The 17,005-nt window shown below is 42.8% G+C and overlaps 1 protein-coding gene across 1 annotated transcript in view; it reads left to right on the forward strand.

Moving 5' to 3' along the window:
• Positions 1-15,215: 15,215 nt before the first annotated feature.
• Positions 15,216-17,005, forward strand: part of FBXO9 (F-box protein 9) — a 26,798-nt gene continuing 25,008 nt past the window's right edge. Inside the window, 1 exon segment of the mRNA XM_007451946.1 lies at positions 15,216-15,243. Coding sequence (XP_007452008.1) covers positions 15,216-15,243 — 28 coding nt within the window.

The raw sequence follows: 17,005 nt of genomic DNA on the forward strand, positions 1-17,005 counted from the left end.
AATGTACATTCTATGTCTGTCTAAATCAGGGGCCAGCTGTAACCCCCAGCCTGCCACCTGTTTTTTTTGTAAATAAAGTTTTATTGGAACACAGTCATGCCCACTCACTTGCATATTGTCTGCAGCTGCTTTCACGCTACACAGCAGAGTAGGTGTGACACAGACTGTATGGCCCACAAAGCCTAAGGGATTTATTATTGTACGCTTTACAAAAAAAAAAAGTTTGTTAACCTCTGGTCTAAATAATGCTCTTTTCCAATTTTTTATAAAATGAGACACAGCGTTCTTGGAAAGTGATTTTATCACTGACTCAGAAATGAGTCAGCTGCAATTTGATGCCTTTCTGCTGACTAACCACTGTAGGCAAACACGACATGATAACTATGGTCGATGGAAATTGCTGAGCTACAAGAATCCATGCTAAATATACTGTGTTCTGCTTAATTCAGCTACAATTAACAATGTAAACATACAAAGGCCAAGAAATGCTTAAATTAAGGTTCTCCTGATATAGAACTTACATGTGCTCCATGAACTGTTTGTGGCTAGGCAACAACAGTATTTTATTAATATTATTTTTATTACTAGATATTCAGAAACTAAGCAAAGAACTAGTAATTTTTTAAGGCCTGCATGTAGGGTGTGTCTCTTTTAAAGTCCTTCAGTTGTGTTCTTTAAAAAGATAAGTCATGGGACTTCCCTGGTGGAGCAGTGGTTAAGAATCTGCCTGCCAATGCAGGGAACACAGATTCAAGCCCCAGTCCGGGAAGATCCCACGTGCCGCCGAGCAACTAAGCCCGTGCACCACAACTACTGAGCCCGCAAGCCACAACTACTGAAGCCCACGTGCCACAACTACTGAAGCCCATGCGCCTAGAGCCTGTGCTCCACAACAAGAAAAGCCACCACAATGAGAAGCCCACATATGTGAGGAAAAGTAGCCCCTGCTCGCTGCAACTAGAGAAAGCCCGCGTGCAGCAACGAAGACCCAATGCAGCCCAAAATAAATAAATTTATAAAGAAAAAGATGTCATTGATTTTTCATTTATAAAATTGAGTGTCATTCAGTCTGCCTATAATGAAGAAAATGCAGTACATAACTTAAGTGATTGCAATGCCTTTAGGCAAACAAACATTAATAAAATGTAAATGCTTAAATAAGAACACTAAAGACATTAAAAAAATACATCTGTCAAAGTACTAATCTGAAAAATCAAAAGATCGGAAAAGAATGATAGAATAAGTGACATTCTGCATCTAAATCGAGTCAATGCAGCTTCTCCTTCCAGAAGAATTCCAGTCAATAAATGTAGAAGGAAGGAGGGAAATAAGAAATTCGCTATTAGGCAAATGTCACAATTTGTTGCAGACAAGATTCGCCGATGGATGCAAATATTGGTCGATGAACGTTTGAGGAGAAACAGGCTATTCGCATAGTTTCAAAGTATCTTTGGGAATTCCCTGGCCGCCCTTTCACTTACCAGGCCCAGTTTCTTCGATCTCTCATTGGGGAACTAAGATACAAGCCAAATGGAGCAGCCCAAAAAACAAAGTATCTTTAAGACATTCATTAACGTCAAAGGGAAAGATGGTAACTCTACAGGCAGAAATCTAACAGAAACCTCCTTACCCAAGTGATCAAGTTCAACATCAACATTACTAAGACATACGACACCATGTACCCTGGATATGATGCTCTGAGGAGGGCACACCATCACCTCTGTGGTGTTCTGTCAAAAATGCAGAACCTCAATCCACTCATGAGAAGACGTCAAACTCAAAATGAGGGACGTGCTACAAAAAACTGACCGATACTCTTCAAAAGTGTCAAGATCATAAAAGGCAAGGACAGACTGAGGAACTGTCACAGATTGGAGGCAAAGAAGGAGACATGACAACTAAACACAATGTGAGAACCTGAATAAGATCCCAGAACAGATAAAAGACATTAGTGGAAAAGTTGGTGAAATTTGAATAAGGTCATAGTTTAGTTGGCAGCACTGTGCCCAAGCTAACTTCCTGAGTTTGATCATTGTCCTATGGTTATAGAAGATGTTAATATTAGGGTAAGCTGGGTGAAGAATTGCTAAGAACTGTCTGTACTATTTTTGTAACATTTCTGAAAGTCTAAAATTAGTTCAAAATTAAAAAGTAATTCTAGTCTATGTTTTTGTGAAGGCTTTACATGACCTTGAGAAACCTTAAGAACTGTAAAGGTTATTCCTGATTTCACCATATTCTACCATATAACTGGAAAACCTTTTAGATATCAAGCTTACTTGCCCCTCTCCCACTCATTCCCATTTCCCCATAGAACCATTTTAAGGTCCCTGGTTTGAAGAGCATTTTCCTTCTTTCGAAGCTCTACAGGATGAGACAACTTACAACTTCCTTCAGCAGCTCTTTACAGTGATAGATTCCATTGCTGATTAATAAATATTTATAAAGCACTTCCTGTGTGACCCTATGTTAATATCTGGGGCTACAAAGACCAATAAAATATGGTCCTTTTTTTTTTTTTAAAGATCTTAGTGTCTCATGGCAGAGGATGAGAGTGGGTGGATGCATACTCATGAATATGCACCAAGATATTTCATGTACACTGAGGGTACAGGATGTGGGGAGGGGTTAAGGAGAAAGCCCCCTGGCTTCTAACTTGGTTGATTCCACTTGGGCTCAGGAGAGCAGTAAGGAGAGTCTTCATAAAAGACTGAGTCTTGAAGGAAAAAGAAAAGTAGGTGTTTTGTAATGTAGGGGATTCTAGCATTCCAAGGAGCAGAAAAGAAGGCACAGGGGCTTGAATCTGGGGTGGAGGGGAAGGTGGGAGCTTGGAACTGCAAAGAGTTAACCCCAGAAGTTTGCTTGTTGAGAGCCTCAAATGACATTTCAAAAAACAAGGCTTTGACTGGATCCTATAATAAAGGAGAAGAAAACACTATAAAGGTCACTCATGGAAACAATTAGGATATGGATTCTAGATTAAAGTATTGTATCTGTATTAAGTTTACTAAAATTGATGCCTGTCCTGTGGTTGTGAAACAGCATAGTCTTATTCTAAGAAAATACACCCTGAAGGATTTGTAAGCAAAGGGCCATAATATATGCAAATTATTCTCAAGTGGTAAAACAAAAATTCTGTGTGTGTGTGTGTGTGTGTGTGTGCGCGCGTGTGTGCGTATGTGGAGAGAGAGAGAGAGAGAGAACAAACACACAACGGGGTAAAATGTTAACACAGGGTAAATTGGGGAAAAGGTGTATGGGTCTTCTTTGTACTGTCCTTGCAACTCTGTATGTTTGAATTATTCTAGACTAAAAGTTTAAAAAAATTCTCAAAATGGTAGAGGAAGGAAATCTTTAAAAAGATAATACATATCTTAAGCATTTTTTTCAGCCTAAAACATTTTAATGTAGGTTAACTTAATAAAACCTAATATGAACTTGCTCATAAGACAGAACACATCATACATCATGGCTCCTCCATTTCATGATTTGTGCATTGTGGACTGTTTTGGATTCAAGGTGTGTCTCAACATAACATAGAAAGAGCATTTGGGTCACAACATAAGCAATTTTGGGCTCTGTGTTTGTTTTCCCCTCTTTTTCTTTTTCATATTTATCTCCATCTATTTTTGATATGACATACGATTTCTGCATCATTCATAATTTCATTTTCCAACAAATTAAAATTCCCAAATCACTGTTGTATGTCATCTTCCTTAAAAAAAAATCACTGGAACTTTGATCTGTCAAAAATCAGCTAACTCATAAATTACATGCTTTAGTTATTTATTTTTTTAAAGTAGGCTTTGACCTAGAGACAATGGGAAGTCAATTAAGGTTTTTTTGGTTTGTTTTTTATAAATTTATTTATTTGTTTATTTGGCTGTGTTGGGTCTTCATTTCTGTGCGAGGGCTTTCTCTAGTTGCGGTGAGCGGGGACCAGTCTTCATCGCGGTGCGCAGGCCTCTCACTGTCGCGGCCTCTCTTGTTGTGGAGCACAGGCTCCAGACGCGCAGGCTCAGTAGTTGTGGCTCACGGGCTTAGTTGCTCTGCGGCATGTGGGATCTTCCCAGACCAGGGTTCGAACCCATGTCCCCTGCATTGGCAGGCAGATTCTCAACCACTGCGCCACCAGGGGTTTTTTTTAACAAGAAAATAACATGATCAGATTTGCATTTTGTAATCCAGTTAGAGTATTTTTCTTAATGTCCAACCGAAACCTGCCTATTCTAATTTAAGCTAATTTCCTCCCGCTTTGTTTTTTTTTGTGTGAATATAAAGAAACTATCTCACGAAAATGTGATGTACATCAAATTAGTAATCAAATGTGTATCTCTCAACCTCCTCTTGCTGTAATTACACAACCTTTCCTCACAGGACCTGTTTTCCACTCCTTTAATTATCTTTGGCATTCATCTCTGAATCCTCACACATTTCTCCATGTCTTTGATGAACTGTGGCAACCAAAACTTAATAACGGTCTACATTCCAGTAGCCTGTGGGCTCTCCCCCACTATTTTTGCAATGGCATTATATATAATAATAATAATTCATATCTATCAATTATTAATCATAGAAGCCTTTCTTTGATAGTTAGTTCCTCATCTACTAAAACTGCATAATTGGGACAATGTCTTCATAGATTATCAATGAGGAAAAGCTATCTTGAAAAAATTAAGAACTTTACTGAAATCATGATAGAGTGGGTCATTCATTCAGTATACAGTCACCCTATGATTCCTCCTTGTTACTGTCTGACACATTATCATAGAACAAAATTCAATTTCTCTGGCAAGATTTGACCCTCACCAACACTTGGCGGTTGCTTTTTAATTTTATTTCAGGTAATTACATACCAACTGTAAAATGGATCAGACTAGAGTCTCTTTCTTCAGGCACTGAAGTCAGGTTGACAATTTCATTCAAACTTTACCAAGATGCCAAGCACTATGCAAGGCTTCTGGGGCACATTATGGATAAGAGAAGGTCCTTCCTTTAAATAACTCCTAATCAACACGAACATGGAAAATGTAGGAAACGCTATAAGCCCATGGTAGAGAGAACAACAAACTCTTGGGAGGAGGGAGGGATCAGACACCCCCTCAGAGAAGAGGTAATATTGAGGTTTGAAGAATGAGCAAAGTTTTACTACACAGAAAAGGGAGAGAAAGGAATTACAGATGGAGGAAACTCTGCAAAAGGTTGGTGGGTATAAGAGCTTGGCATGCTCATGAGAGCTTACGGTTCCTACACTGGGTGAACGAAAGAATCACCTGGGGAAATTTTAACAAATACTGATGCCCAGGCCCCACCTCTAAGAGTCAGGTCGAGCTTGGGGACTGAGTTTTGATAATTTAGAAAGCCCTCCAGGGGACTGTAATGTGCAACCCCATTGTGAGGTACAGGGCTAGGACATAAAAGCCACGGAGGGCAGTAAGGAAGTGCAGGGAATGGCTAGAAACTTGGGGTGGGACCCAGCTGTGAGGGCGTACATCTGTCATGCAGGAGTTTGGTCTTTACCCTGCCACACAGGAGCTCTCTGGGGCTTTTAAGCAGGGAAATGACATGAGGGAGACCCCCCCGGACTATATAAACTGATGTTAGAATAGAGAGACTAGAGGCAGAGAGACTAGATGGAGGGTACTGCAATAGTCAGGTGAAATATGTAGAAGGCCTGAACAAAGGCACCAGACAGGATGAATGTTATAGAGAGTAGGAGACACAATGGGTTCTGTTTTCTAAGGTGTTGAATTTGAGATATGTATGAAACCTCTCACTGGAGATACTCTAAGGTTGCTTTATTTTTTTCCCCCAAAGATAATGCATTATTGGAGTTCTTATTAGGAGGACAGCATTCAGACAATGCTAATACCTTGCAGAGCTCTGGGGTACTCATAGAACACTACATGAATGGTGTCCACTGGAGTTTTGCAACATGGCAGCTGCGGATCCGGAACAAGGGACATGACAATCTCAACATACACCTGAATTACTGTTCAACTTTGGATAACAAACTTCAAGAAAGATATTCAGGAACATAATAAGGGGCCTAAATGAAAGCACGATAAGAGTAGTTGAAGAAAGAGAGAATACATGAAGAAAAAGGGACTTAGGAAGCTGTGGTGATTGTTTCAAGGGTCCAAAGGAGTATCAGAGAGGAGGCTTAGTTACACTATACACAGATCTAGAGAACAGAACCATGACAACTATCTGAGCTTTCTGTTCTCTAGTGAATTATTTCCTAAACTAAAAACAATGATGTGGTATTATTCAAACTAGCATTAGACAAAAAGGAGCATTCAACCCATAGTCAACTCTGAGCATATCCTAGCAGGAAGTGGTTACTGACTTTTGAGATCAGTATTGTTCAGTTGTTCACCATTTTTGTGGTGGCCTGAATATGATGACTCATGTTATACTCTGAAAGGAAAGGACAAAAACTCACTGCTGCTCTGGGAAGACAGCAGGGTGATGGACAGCGCACTAGGAAAAAGAAGGGCGATATGACAGATGCCATTGATGATCTACCCCATAGCAATGTTCCTCTTGCTGCTTAGTTTATAGATCTCTGATTTTATTCACGATTCAGTACACAATCAGGGATGGCAGCCACCTACTACAGCCCCAGGGCATGAACAATGATCAGTTGAAGCCAAGCCAAACAATTCTATTATACTTCCTTCCTACTGAATACTGTTTAGGGGTGGGACCATGGCTCTGACTTAACGAGACGGAAAGGAAGGTGAGCTGGTGAGGGAAGAGAAGGGCTTCTGGGAGGGATTCTACTCTTTGATAGAGACAGCTGCCAAAGGGGTTGTTGCCCCGTGTTTCTGCCTTGAACATGGTTGTATAAAGCTGTAATATTCAGAGCTGAGACAGTCTTCTGGTGATTATGAGACGTCAGCCCTAAAGATGAGAATCCCAACTGCTGAGGATGGATTAAGAGAAAGAAGCTGAATCCTGGATGACATCACTGGGCTGCTGCATGATCCCTGAAAATATCTGCTTTAGATTTCTTGTTATATGACCTAATCAAAAGTCTTTGTTGCTGAAACCACCATCAGATATTCTGTCAAGGACACCTGAAAGCATTCCTCTGGAACACACACAGTGACCAGGGAATGGCCCTTGGGGTAAGTTTCTGGCAGGGCAGAGATGACCAAAGTGCTACAGTTGTACAAGCAAGAAGTCACCATGTAGACCACTAGCCAAAAATCTCAAGGAAGGCTTAGGGCCACTGATCCCTAAATAATGGCTAATTTCTCTCGTCAAGGACATGTCATTTACTGATCCATGCATCACTGGCAAAAAACAATTAAAATAATTTTTTCTTACTAACAGTATTAGTTTTCCACAGCTGCTGTTCACGAATTACCATAAACTTGGTAGCTTAAAACAGCAGAAATGTATTCTCTCACGTTTCTGGAGGCCAGAGTCCAGAACCAGTATCACTGGGTAGAGATCAAGGTATTGGCACCTCCTCCAGAGGTACTGGCTCACTTCTTCCTTGTCTCTTCCAGTGTCTGATGGCTGTTGGTGTTCCTTGGCTCGTGGCCACATCACTCCAGTCTCTGCCTCTGTGGTCACACTGACTCCTCTCTGTGTCAAATCTCCCTCTGCTTCTCCTTATGAGGACTAGTGTTTCCATTTAGGGCCCACTAAACCTATCTCCATTTAGAGATAGGTAGGTTTATCTCCCCATCTCAGATTTCTTAATTTAATCACATCTACCCAGTCTAGTTTGCCAAATAAGGAAAAATTCACAGGTTCCAGGGACTAGAACCTGATATCTTCAGGGGATAGATACCACCATCCAATGAAACCTCCCAAAGACTCCCACAGTCATCTGAGCTATGGCAGCCGTGGTTTCTAGTCATACAAAGTTGAGTGTCTTAGGAATGAAATCAAGAATCTATTGCTTAGTTACCCAATGAACAAAGGCAGTCCTTTTTGAACGATAGAAAGTATTTCTCTTTAACTCTACAAAGCAGACAAGACTTCACAACTGGCTGAAATCTCAGTAGATGACATTAGCATACAGAGATTCTACCCTGTGTGGACCAGGGGTTGCAAACAGGCAGCCTGAGGATGGAATTCACAGATATGCTTTGAGTTTATATTTAAAAATGGGAACTTTCATATAAATATCGAAATTTGGAAATTTAAAATCTAGAAAAACTGAAGAGCTAATAACACAAGGTCTTTTGTCCTCCATGGGAATAAAAGCTAGACAAGGGTGGTCACTGGCCTTTTAGGCCAAGCGTGAGCCCTCTATCCCGCCACTGTCCCCAACCTCCCTGTGTCCCTAAAATGAATGTCATGTCAGTTGCTAATTTTTTTTCTTAGTTGCCATTTATTTTTGCACCTTCACAGCCACTTGTTTTACTAGAAGAAAAATATTTCTCTATTCCTCTGTCTATGTCAAACAAGCACATACCCAGCTTCCTTGATTCTTTTACATTTCCTCCTCTGCCCCTGAGAGCATCTGAATTCACAGTCCCTGGTATAGATGGTCACTACTGCCTGTGAAGTGAATGGGGTGTGACAGCCCATCCATTAACTTGGGGAATCAGCTAACATGTTAATGGGCAGTGCTTCTAAATACCACTCAGACTCCAAGAATGAACTTGGATAATCACTCACTATAACCGATCCACACGTAGCTTACTAATATATCAAATAAGCCAAAAAGGTAATAAGAATTTCAGAACTTACTATGTATACCGTACTGTTACAAGTGCTTTGCATATATTAATCCATTCAGTCCTCACAACGGCACCAGGTAGGTACTATTATTATTACCCCTATTTTACAGATAAGGAATCTGAGACACCAGCCACTTGTTCAAGGTTATGCAATTAATAAGTGTTGGCAGTGAGATAGGAACCTGGGCCGACTGCACCAAACTTAATGGAGAGATTGCAAAAGATCCAAAGGTTATGAAATCTTTTGAGGATCTGAGAACGAGAGGAATTAAAAGAAGTACATTGTAGCTCAAAGTCCAAATATGGAAACCGGTAATGTGGCCATGCTCTAGTTGGCCTCATTCTACAATCGAACTTCAGTGGACTGAGCGGGGACCTTGCCAGCAGCCACTGCCTACAGGGGAGGCACGTGACTGCAGACAAAGAGGAACTGAGTCCCAGTTTCCACCTGGCACAGACCACCTGTGACTCAGAGCATCTCTTGGTCCTCGGGTTAATTTCTGTGAGGTGAGGGCACGGGACTTAATGAAGCAAGGTGGTTTCCTGCTCTGTTATTCTGTGGTTCTGTGACTCTCTGGGTCAGGAATCAAGCTGGCACTTGTCTAAGAAAAAAAACAGATCAACGTTTCCACCTTTCCCATCACATGCACAAAAGCTAGCAAAGAGCGGACAGTGCCCCAGAGGGACCCTGTGTGCTATACATCATCTCTCTTCCAGAGCAGGATAAGTGTCTCACTGTCTCAGCCAGACACCAAAGCTCAGAATCTACTCCTTTTCCTCCCTCCGAGTCCAGCTCAAACATCACCTTTCCAGGGCCTCCTGTCCCAACCTGCACAGACACAGCCAACGGCTCTCTCCCCAAGAGGCCACAGTGCCCTGTCCCCACCTCCCCAGTGGTCAATGACACGCAGGCCTGTCCCGGACAGTCACCATGCTTCTTTCATCTCTGCTCTCCTACCTCATGCTCCGCCTACACTAGCAGGTACTCATGGTTTGAATGGTCAAAACATGAATTTTAGTCTTTGCTGTGTATCTTCTGTACCACCCTTGGTAAGCATCTCAAAACAGAAACCTTCTTTTTCTTCCTGTGCAAAGTCATGGTACTCAGATTGTTTGCCCTGAGCAGAAATGTTCTGAAGTTCTGAAATGGGAGAATAGTAAATACTGCAGAAAGCCTAAAGCAGGCAGGCTGCCTGGGCCCTCCCACCGTGGTGCTGGAATTACTGGGTCTCAAAGAATCACAGAAAGGTCCCCACAGTGTCGTCAGATCAGGCCTTCGGCTTCTGGGTTAGGCTGTACCCAACTCACAGAGCGGCACAGCTGTATTTCGCTTTCAAAGGGTTCCAGACAAACTTTGAAATGAATGCTATGGTTTTTTCTGGCTAGGTGACATTGGGGAAACCTTCCTGCGGTCTGTCCCAATTCCCTCCCCTCGGCTCAGTCCTCAGTAGGGCAGATCATCTGCTCACGGCTGGGATCTCACACCGAGTGTCCTGTTCATTCCCAGCCTGGGAAACCAACCAGGCACAGGGTGGGCCGCTCTTTAGTTTGAAAACTTAAGAGTCATTGAATAAATGCCACAATTACTCATTTTTTAAGATAGGAGACAGAAAATTGTACGCAAAAGTGGGCATCTCTGGGAGTCGTGGTTTACCAGCACGACTTCCACCATTCGGACCTGTGAAGAGCTTTTCTCCCTGAGCCTTGATGGTTTTCCACTGAAAAGATGCCATTGCTTTCACCTGTCCTCATCGGAAAACTAGATCATGTGCAAAATCACTCAATGGCCCTTCTCCTGGCACTTCTGAGTTCCATTTTACCTTAACTGGCATGAATTCTAGGTTCGAACATTTCATAACTTTACAAGAGTAAAGTTAATATTGTTACATTTCTTTTAAAAAGGTACTAAAAATAGTACATCTGTATTTCTAATTTTTCTCTCTGGGACCTAATTCTTCTGCCCACATACATTTTAGCAAGAATGTCCTTGAAATATTTTGCTTCTTGGACCAGTGCTTTTTTCTGCACTGGGGACAGCAGTTACAATGCCAAAAGAGCCTCCTTCATTGTGGAACGTGCTTGGCCTTTCCTGTGACAAGGAGCACATTAAAGATGCTTCTGGCTGCTGCCTTCATTGGAAGGATGGGAGAAGAGGATCCCTTACCTGGGCTGCCCTCTTCTATTCCCCAGAGACTGTTTCATGCCCTGACCTCCCTCACATCCTTCAAGCCCAGCTTCTGAAAGGAGAATTCATGCACCAAGTCCTAAATCCCAGGAGAAGGGTCTACCACTTCCCATCACTTCTCCCACAAAGGGCGCTGTGCCCCGAACCTAAAGTCTTCCATTGCTTGTAGATTAGTTCTAAACTAGGACCCATCATTCTATGTGGTCTGTGGGCTGTGAAGAACCGAAGGGAAAGGAAATATTGAAGACCCAGAGGAAGAATAACTTTCCTCTGACTTGTGGGAAACTGCGGATGAGCTGGGGTGACAGTCCCCCAGCTTCACGCAGGCGGTGGCCGTGGTCCCAGCCCCAGTTGCTCACCTGATTGCCACCCTCTGTTCTAAGGGTGGGCAAGGGAGGGCGAGGGGAAGATGAGGGAGTGAATCAGAACATGTCACACATTCAAGCACTACTCAAGTATCACAGCACGTTTAACTCAGGGCTGATCTCACGCAGCGTAAGATGCTTCACCACCATGTGTAACAACAAACAAATCAATAAAACATATCGAGGACGTAAAGGCTTAACATAAAAATAAAATAGAGCAGGTGTCAGCAAATGTTTTCTGTGAAGGGCCAGCAAATACGTTAGGCTGTGAGGGTGACAGGGTTCTGGCACAGCTATTCAAATCCTCTGCTGTAGTATAAAAGCAGCCACAGATGACACGGAAACAAATGGGCACGGCTGCATTCCGGTACAAGTCTATTTACAAAAACAGGCAGCCGGCAGGACATGCCTGCAGGGCATGATGTGTGGACCCCTGAAATACAGGAAACCCTGCATGCAGGCAGAGCACTTTAGCCCTTTCCACATAATCCTCATGTACTCGTGGGTCACAGGGTTACAGACTGTGTGTATCCTGAGAATATAAGCTTTCTGTGGGCAGAAATTCTGTTATGTTCACAACTGTATTCCCAGCAACCAGACAAGGACCTGGCACCCGGTCTGCCCAAATAGGTGCTCCAAATAAAGATGAGTTGAATGAATAAATTAATGAATGAGTAACTTATGGGTTTATAAAGGGTCACTTTGTTAATTTTCCTATACCATCAACCCCACTCCTACTGCCATCCCTCATAGATTCTTTGCAAAACTGAACAGCTCTATGGAGACTAGGGCACAAAAATTATGAATCCTTCTAAAAGCTTTTATAACAATTTAGGAAAACATCTGCTTTTTAACAGCTAAGATGACAGGTAGGCATATATAACCTACTTTTTTCTCACTCGGTTTCATCTGAGTTAAATCAATCATCAGTAAATTCACTTTCAAAGCACAGGCAGTGTCCAAGAGGACAGAACCATTAACTATTAATTGTCTCCTCTTGGGACTACAAACTCATGCAGATAGTAACTTTCATGATATTGTGAAATATGTAGTTGGACATTACACCACTACTCCTTTATCTTCTTGGTTCTGGGACATTATCTTTTATATTAACCATGAGAGCAGTCACATGTTATCAGCACTTTATCATAGACCACACTATACCTATAGAAAGATAAAAAATGACTCACATTGCTCTTTCCTCACAAATATGTGGCTCTCACAAGCCCTTGGCCATCACTGTACACTTATCAAGTGGCTACTAAGGGCATGGTGGAAATAACACTATTGTGTTATTTTATTTTAAAAACAGTATTATTTAAATAAAAAAAAACTGAGGATGACAAACAAAATCTAGGAAAAATGGAAAGTAAGGTAATATATAACCTAATGCTAATTAGCATAGATTGAATGCTGTTTAATAGGACCTAAGTTGAACACGGGCATAGTATAAAATTGAGGAAACCTGACTATAGAATCAGACTTTTTTTCCCTATAAGGGACCTGAATGATCACTCTCCCACACCCTCACCTTACAGCTGAGATGCTGTGGCCCAACGGACAGAATTCTTGTTACCTTCAGGGCAGCAGAGTTTTAAATGTGTGAATATAAGAAATGTTTTCATAGTCGATTAAAGATGTAACAAATGCTCCCACTTCCCCTTCCTCAAAAAGTACATGAAGGTATTGCTAATCCTGAAACTACATAGAAAAAAAAGTGGCAGCTCTCCAGAGACGTGCTTTCTTCAAACTCTGAGACAGCTTCAAAAGTCAGCGCTCCCAGGATTTGAAGCCAGCTGCACAGGTGAGTCCAAACCCAGGCACTTCTTTCTACGAAGGTTTCGACTTTCAAAGCACAGTGAGCCAGGCACTTAAAGTGCAAGGACGCTTCCGTTTCCTTGGAAGGAATCAAGAAAGGAAGCTCTCCGCCTGGATTGTTGAGCAGTAGAATTTTCCGAGCATCAGACAGCACGTCACGAGGAGCAGACAGAGTGAGCGTGAATTCTACATCAGCCTTGGTTACCATCTCGAGGGGACCCTCCACTGCTTCTTCTAATTCTCTGGCTACAAGTAAAGATGCCTCTGATTTCTTCCTTCCATAACTTAGCATTTTAATGCAATCTGCCCCAGGAATTGATTTACTTCAGCAAATTGCTTTTGCCAGGTAATTTTCTTGAACACACAGGCGTACTAATAAGGAAGTTCAAACTGTTTCAAGGAAAGCACAGCCACAACCTAGGACACGGTTACACTGTCGATATGCGTGTAAGTCATCTGGCGCACACCTCTGCACGTTCTCCGGGTCACCTACAGCAACCACAAACACTGAGGCCCACAGATAGGAGGTTTCTGATGCTCTAGTTACAGGCCTTTCTCAGAAGGCCATGGTCAAGCAAGAGAGCCGATGAGACAATTTACAGTTAAGACACTATTCACAGGCTGACAGATCAACATACTGTGTTGTTGTGACAAAGGTGACAAAGGTCACTGTGCCCAGAATTCTGCCAAGAAATTGCTAGGCAACACGTCCTACCATAAATACATACACTCACACATACCCTCACAAGCAGAAAAACAGAAGTGCTACGTACAACTCCAGCTCAGCAAGATTCTGCAAAATGAAATGGAGGAGCTTGCTGCAAAGAAGTAGTGAAAAAAGAAAATTTAAAGGCAGTCGTGTTCCTGGCAAGGTTCAGATGGAAAAACAGCAACAGATCCCAGAAGCAGAGCTGTCACCAGGAATAACCTAAGCTCAAGCTGTTTTAAGTAAGGGCAGGATAACACTTACTAAGGATTCTGCATGGTTGCCATCCCCTGGGCCTCCAGACCCAGCCATGACTTGACTCCAGGTCAGCTGACAAACATCTACCAAATATTTGCTACATGTTCCGGGCTCTCCTAGTCATTGGAGGGATGCGCAGATTTTTGTCAGGTGTGTTCCAGGTGCTTTTCAGGCGCCAAGACCAGCTCCACACTGCAGCCATGTGGGGAGGCATTTCCCCTATTTTACACGCGAGGACTAATGCTTGGAGAATCCATAAGGCCACATGAGTACCGAGGAGTGAGGCCCCGACCTCAATTCTGCCTGACTTCAAAGCCCACAGCCCCACATTACCATGCAGAGAATATGGCTCCTGCCCTAAAGAGGCTTAAAATAACCAATGAGAGATCAATATAAGCCCTTGGGCTTCCGTGGTGGTGCAGTGGTTAAGAATCTGCCTGCCAATGCAGGGCACACGGGTTCGAGCTTTGGTCCGGGAAGATCCCACATGCCGCGGAGCAACTAAGCCCATGCGCCACTGCTACTGAGCCTGTGCTCTAGAGCCCGTGAGCCACAACTACTGAAGCCCACGCACCTAGAGCCCCTGCTCCGCAACAAGAGAAGCCACCACAATGAGAAGCCCACGCATCACAACAAAGAGTAGCCCCGGCTTGTCCGCAACTAGAGAAAGCCACACGCAGCAACAAAGACCTAATTCAGCCAAAAAACAAACAAACAAACAAACAAAAAACCAAGCCCTCAATGCTAGTGTCAAAGTCAAACTTTAAAAGGTGTATTACAAGAGAAACAAGTATCTGGAGACTTGCAAGAGAGAGAAGAGAAATGAATAGTTAGAGAAGATGTTATAGAAGAAGTGAGGACTTGGCTTCCTCTTCTGAGGAAGGGTAAGATTTGCACAGGAGATGGGGGAGAGGGGTGAGGGTTTCTAGGACAGCGATCTGAGCAGGAACCATCCTGGCCCCCTTAGTAGAGCAGGCTCGAAAGAAGACCACACCCATAGAGTGCGAAGATGTATGCTGAACTGAAAATAGAATTTAGATAGGAGGTGTGAGGCCTGATTATGAAAGGCCTTAAAAATCAGGCAAATTATTTTAGACTTGAGATAGTTGAGAAGGGAGAGGACCTGAGGGCTGCAAGGCAAGGAGAGACGTGAGGAACTGATAGTTTTAAAAGACTAGATGGACAAGAAGATGAAGAAACCAGAAGGTGTGTCTCATTCATTCATTCATCCATTCCATCCATCCATCCACTCATTCAGCAAACATTCAATGAGGACTTACTAAGAGCCAGTTTGGGGGGCTAGCTCAGAGGCTGCCCCGGTCTGCAGGAGAGGAAGGGTGAGCCTCTGGATTAGAATACGGAGGGAGGGCGCTATATAAATCACATGTCAAAGGTCTTCATGACTCATTGATAGCAAGGATGAAGGAAATGAAGGAAAAGACTGTTGAAGAGAATTCCCAAAGGTTCAAGACTGACAGGATTTCCACCATTACTGGGAACCTCAAAAAACAATGAGAAGAAAACAATGAAAGTAGAAAAAGAGCTTTGATGATGTGAAACAGTCAACAAATAAAACCCCCAAAGCCTGGTTTCTTTATCCTGGTAGCCTGTTTACACACAGTCTGTAGGTAAGAAACTTCAGTGAGAAAAAAGCATTTCTTTGTGACCAAATGCTGAGTTCCCTTGGATAGGACAGACCTCTGCCCACTCAAACAAGCTCCATCAACCCTCCAACACATCCTTTCATCATCTGAAACTAAACTGGTCTCACTTAGAAACGTGGTTGCCCGCTCTTGCCCTGCCACCAGTTTTGACTCTGGAGAAGGGGACAAGGTAAAGTGGACAGGCAGGGTCACTGTAAGGGCTGGACCTTAGGGAAGCAAGCAGTGGTACAGGGTATCATTTTAAATAAAGAATCCCACCACTGCTCTTATTTCTACACCCACAATTACTGGTCCTCAAATAGACAGGAAGGCCAAATTCTTTACCAAATTGCAGTGCTTTGTTCAGAAACTATTTCAAATGTGCATATTTATGAATACATTAACTCTTAGCACAGCTAACATATGGTTGAGGCACAAATTCTTCTTAATAATTTATATGTTAGCTACACAAATTTAAAGCTCATTCTAATTTTATATTCAGCAATAGTACAATTCACTTTGGGGGCACATCCTGAAAGCCCACTCACTGGAAAATGTGAGAAATGAAAACTGTACTTATCAAACTGCTACAAAGAGTGCTCCAGGCAAAAATAGAAAACAAGTGCCAATACCTTAGAGAAGTCTAGCTCTGGATGCAAAATTCAGGGTGATATTTTCTCAGTATAATTCAGCTTTAGCAAAAGCAGCTCTTTATTTAGTTATAAGTGGAAACGAATACTCTTTTCTGCAGAATAAGGCATTCAACTACTTTCTAATTTAAAAGTAAAAGCCCTCAATGCTAGTGTCAAAGTCAAACTTTCAAAGGTGCATTATAAAAGAAACAGTGGTTCTGTAAAGTCCTTCAGCATCCCTCTCATAATGTCTACTCTGATTAGTAAGAAAGAAATCAGAGCAGAAAGAAACCCAGTGAAAAATGGTTGCACGTAAATGTGTGAGGATTTCTTGCTCAGACCTCTTGCGGGACAGCCAAAGGCCTAGCCAGAAAAATTCCGAAAGCAAGTCCTCCATATCCTACCAATGGGGCTTCAAATCGGGCCGGGATCTTTCCCTTCTTTAACGCCAAAAGGTAAACACACACCAAAATCTTCCAGACTCCGAGGAAGCGGGAGTTTTTCTGCCAAGAGGGAGAGACCCACGGGACTGCGGAGAGAAACTACAGCCCGAGAGCCTCTCCCTCGCCCTCCGATCCTTCGCGGGGCCACGGCACTGGGGGCCCTCGCAGCGCCGGTCCATCACCCCGAGTGGCAGATCACCCGGCAGAAGCCCCTAATCCGCACCCCACTTACCGGCGCCGAGAGCACAGG

The sequence above is a fragment of the Lipotes vexillifer genome, unplaced genomic scaffold (genome assembly GCF_000442215.2).
Source record: "Lipotes vexillifer unplaced genomic scaffold, Lipotes_vexillifer_v1.1 scaffold147, whole genome shotgun sequence".
In the NCBI taxonomy this organism is placed as follows: domain Eukaryota; kingdom Metazoa; phylum Chordata; class Mammalia; order Artiodactyla; family Lipotidae; genus Lipotes; species Lipotes vexillifer.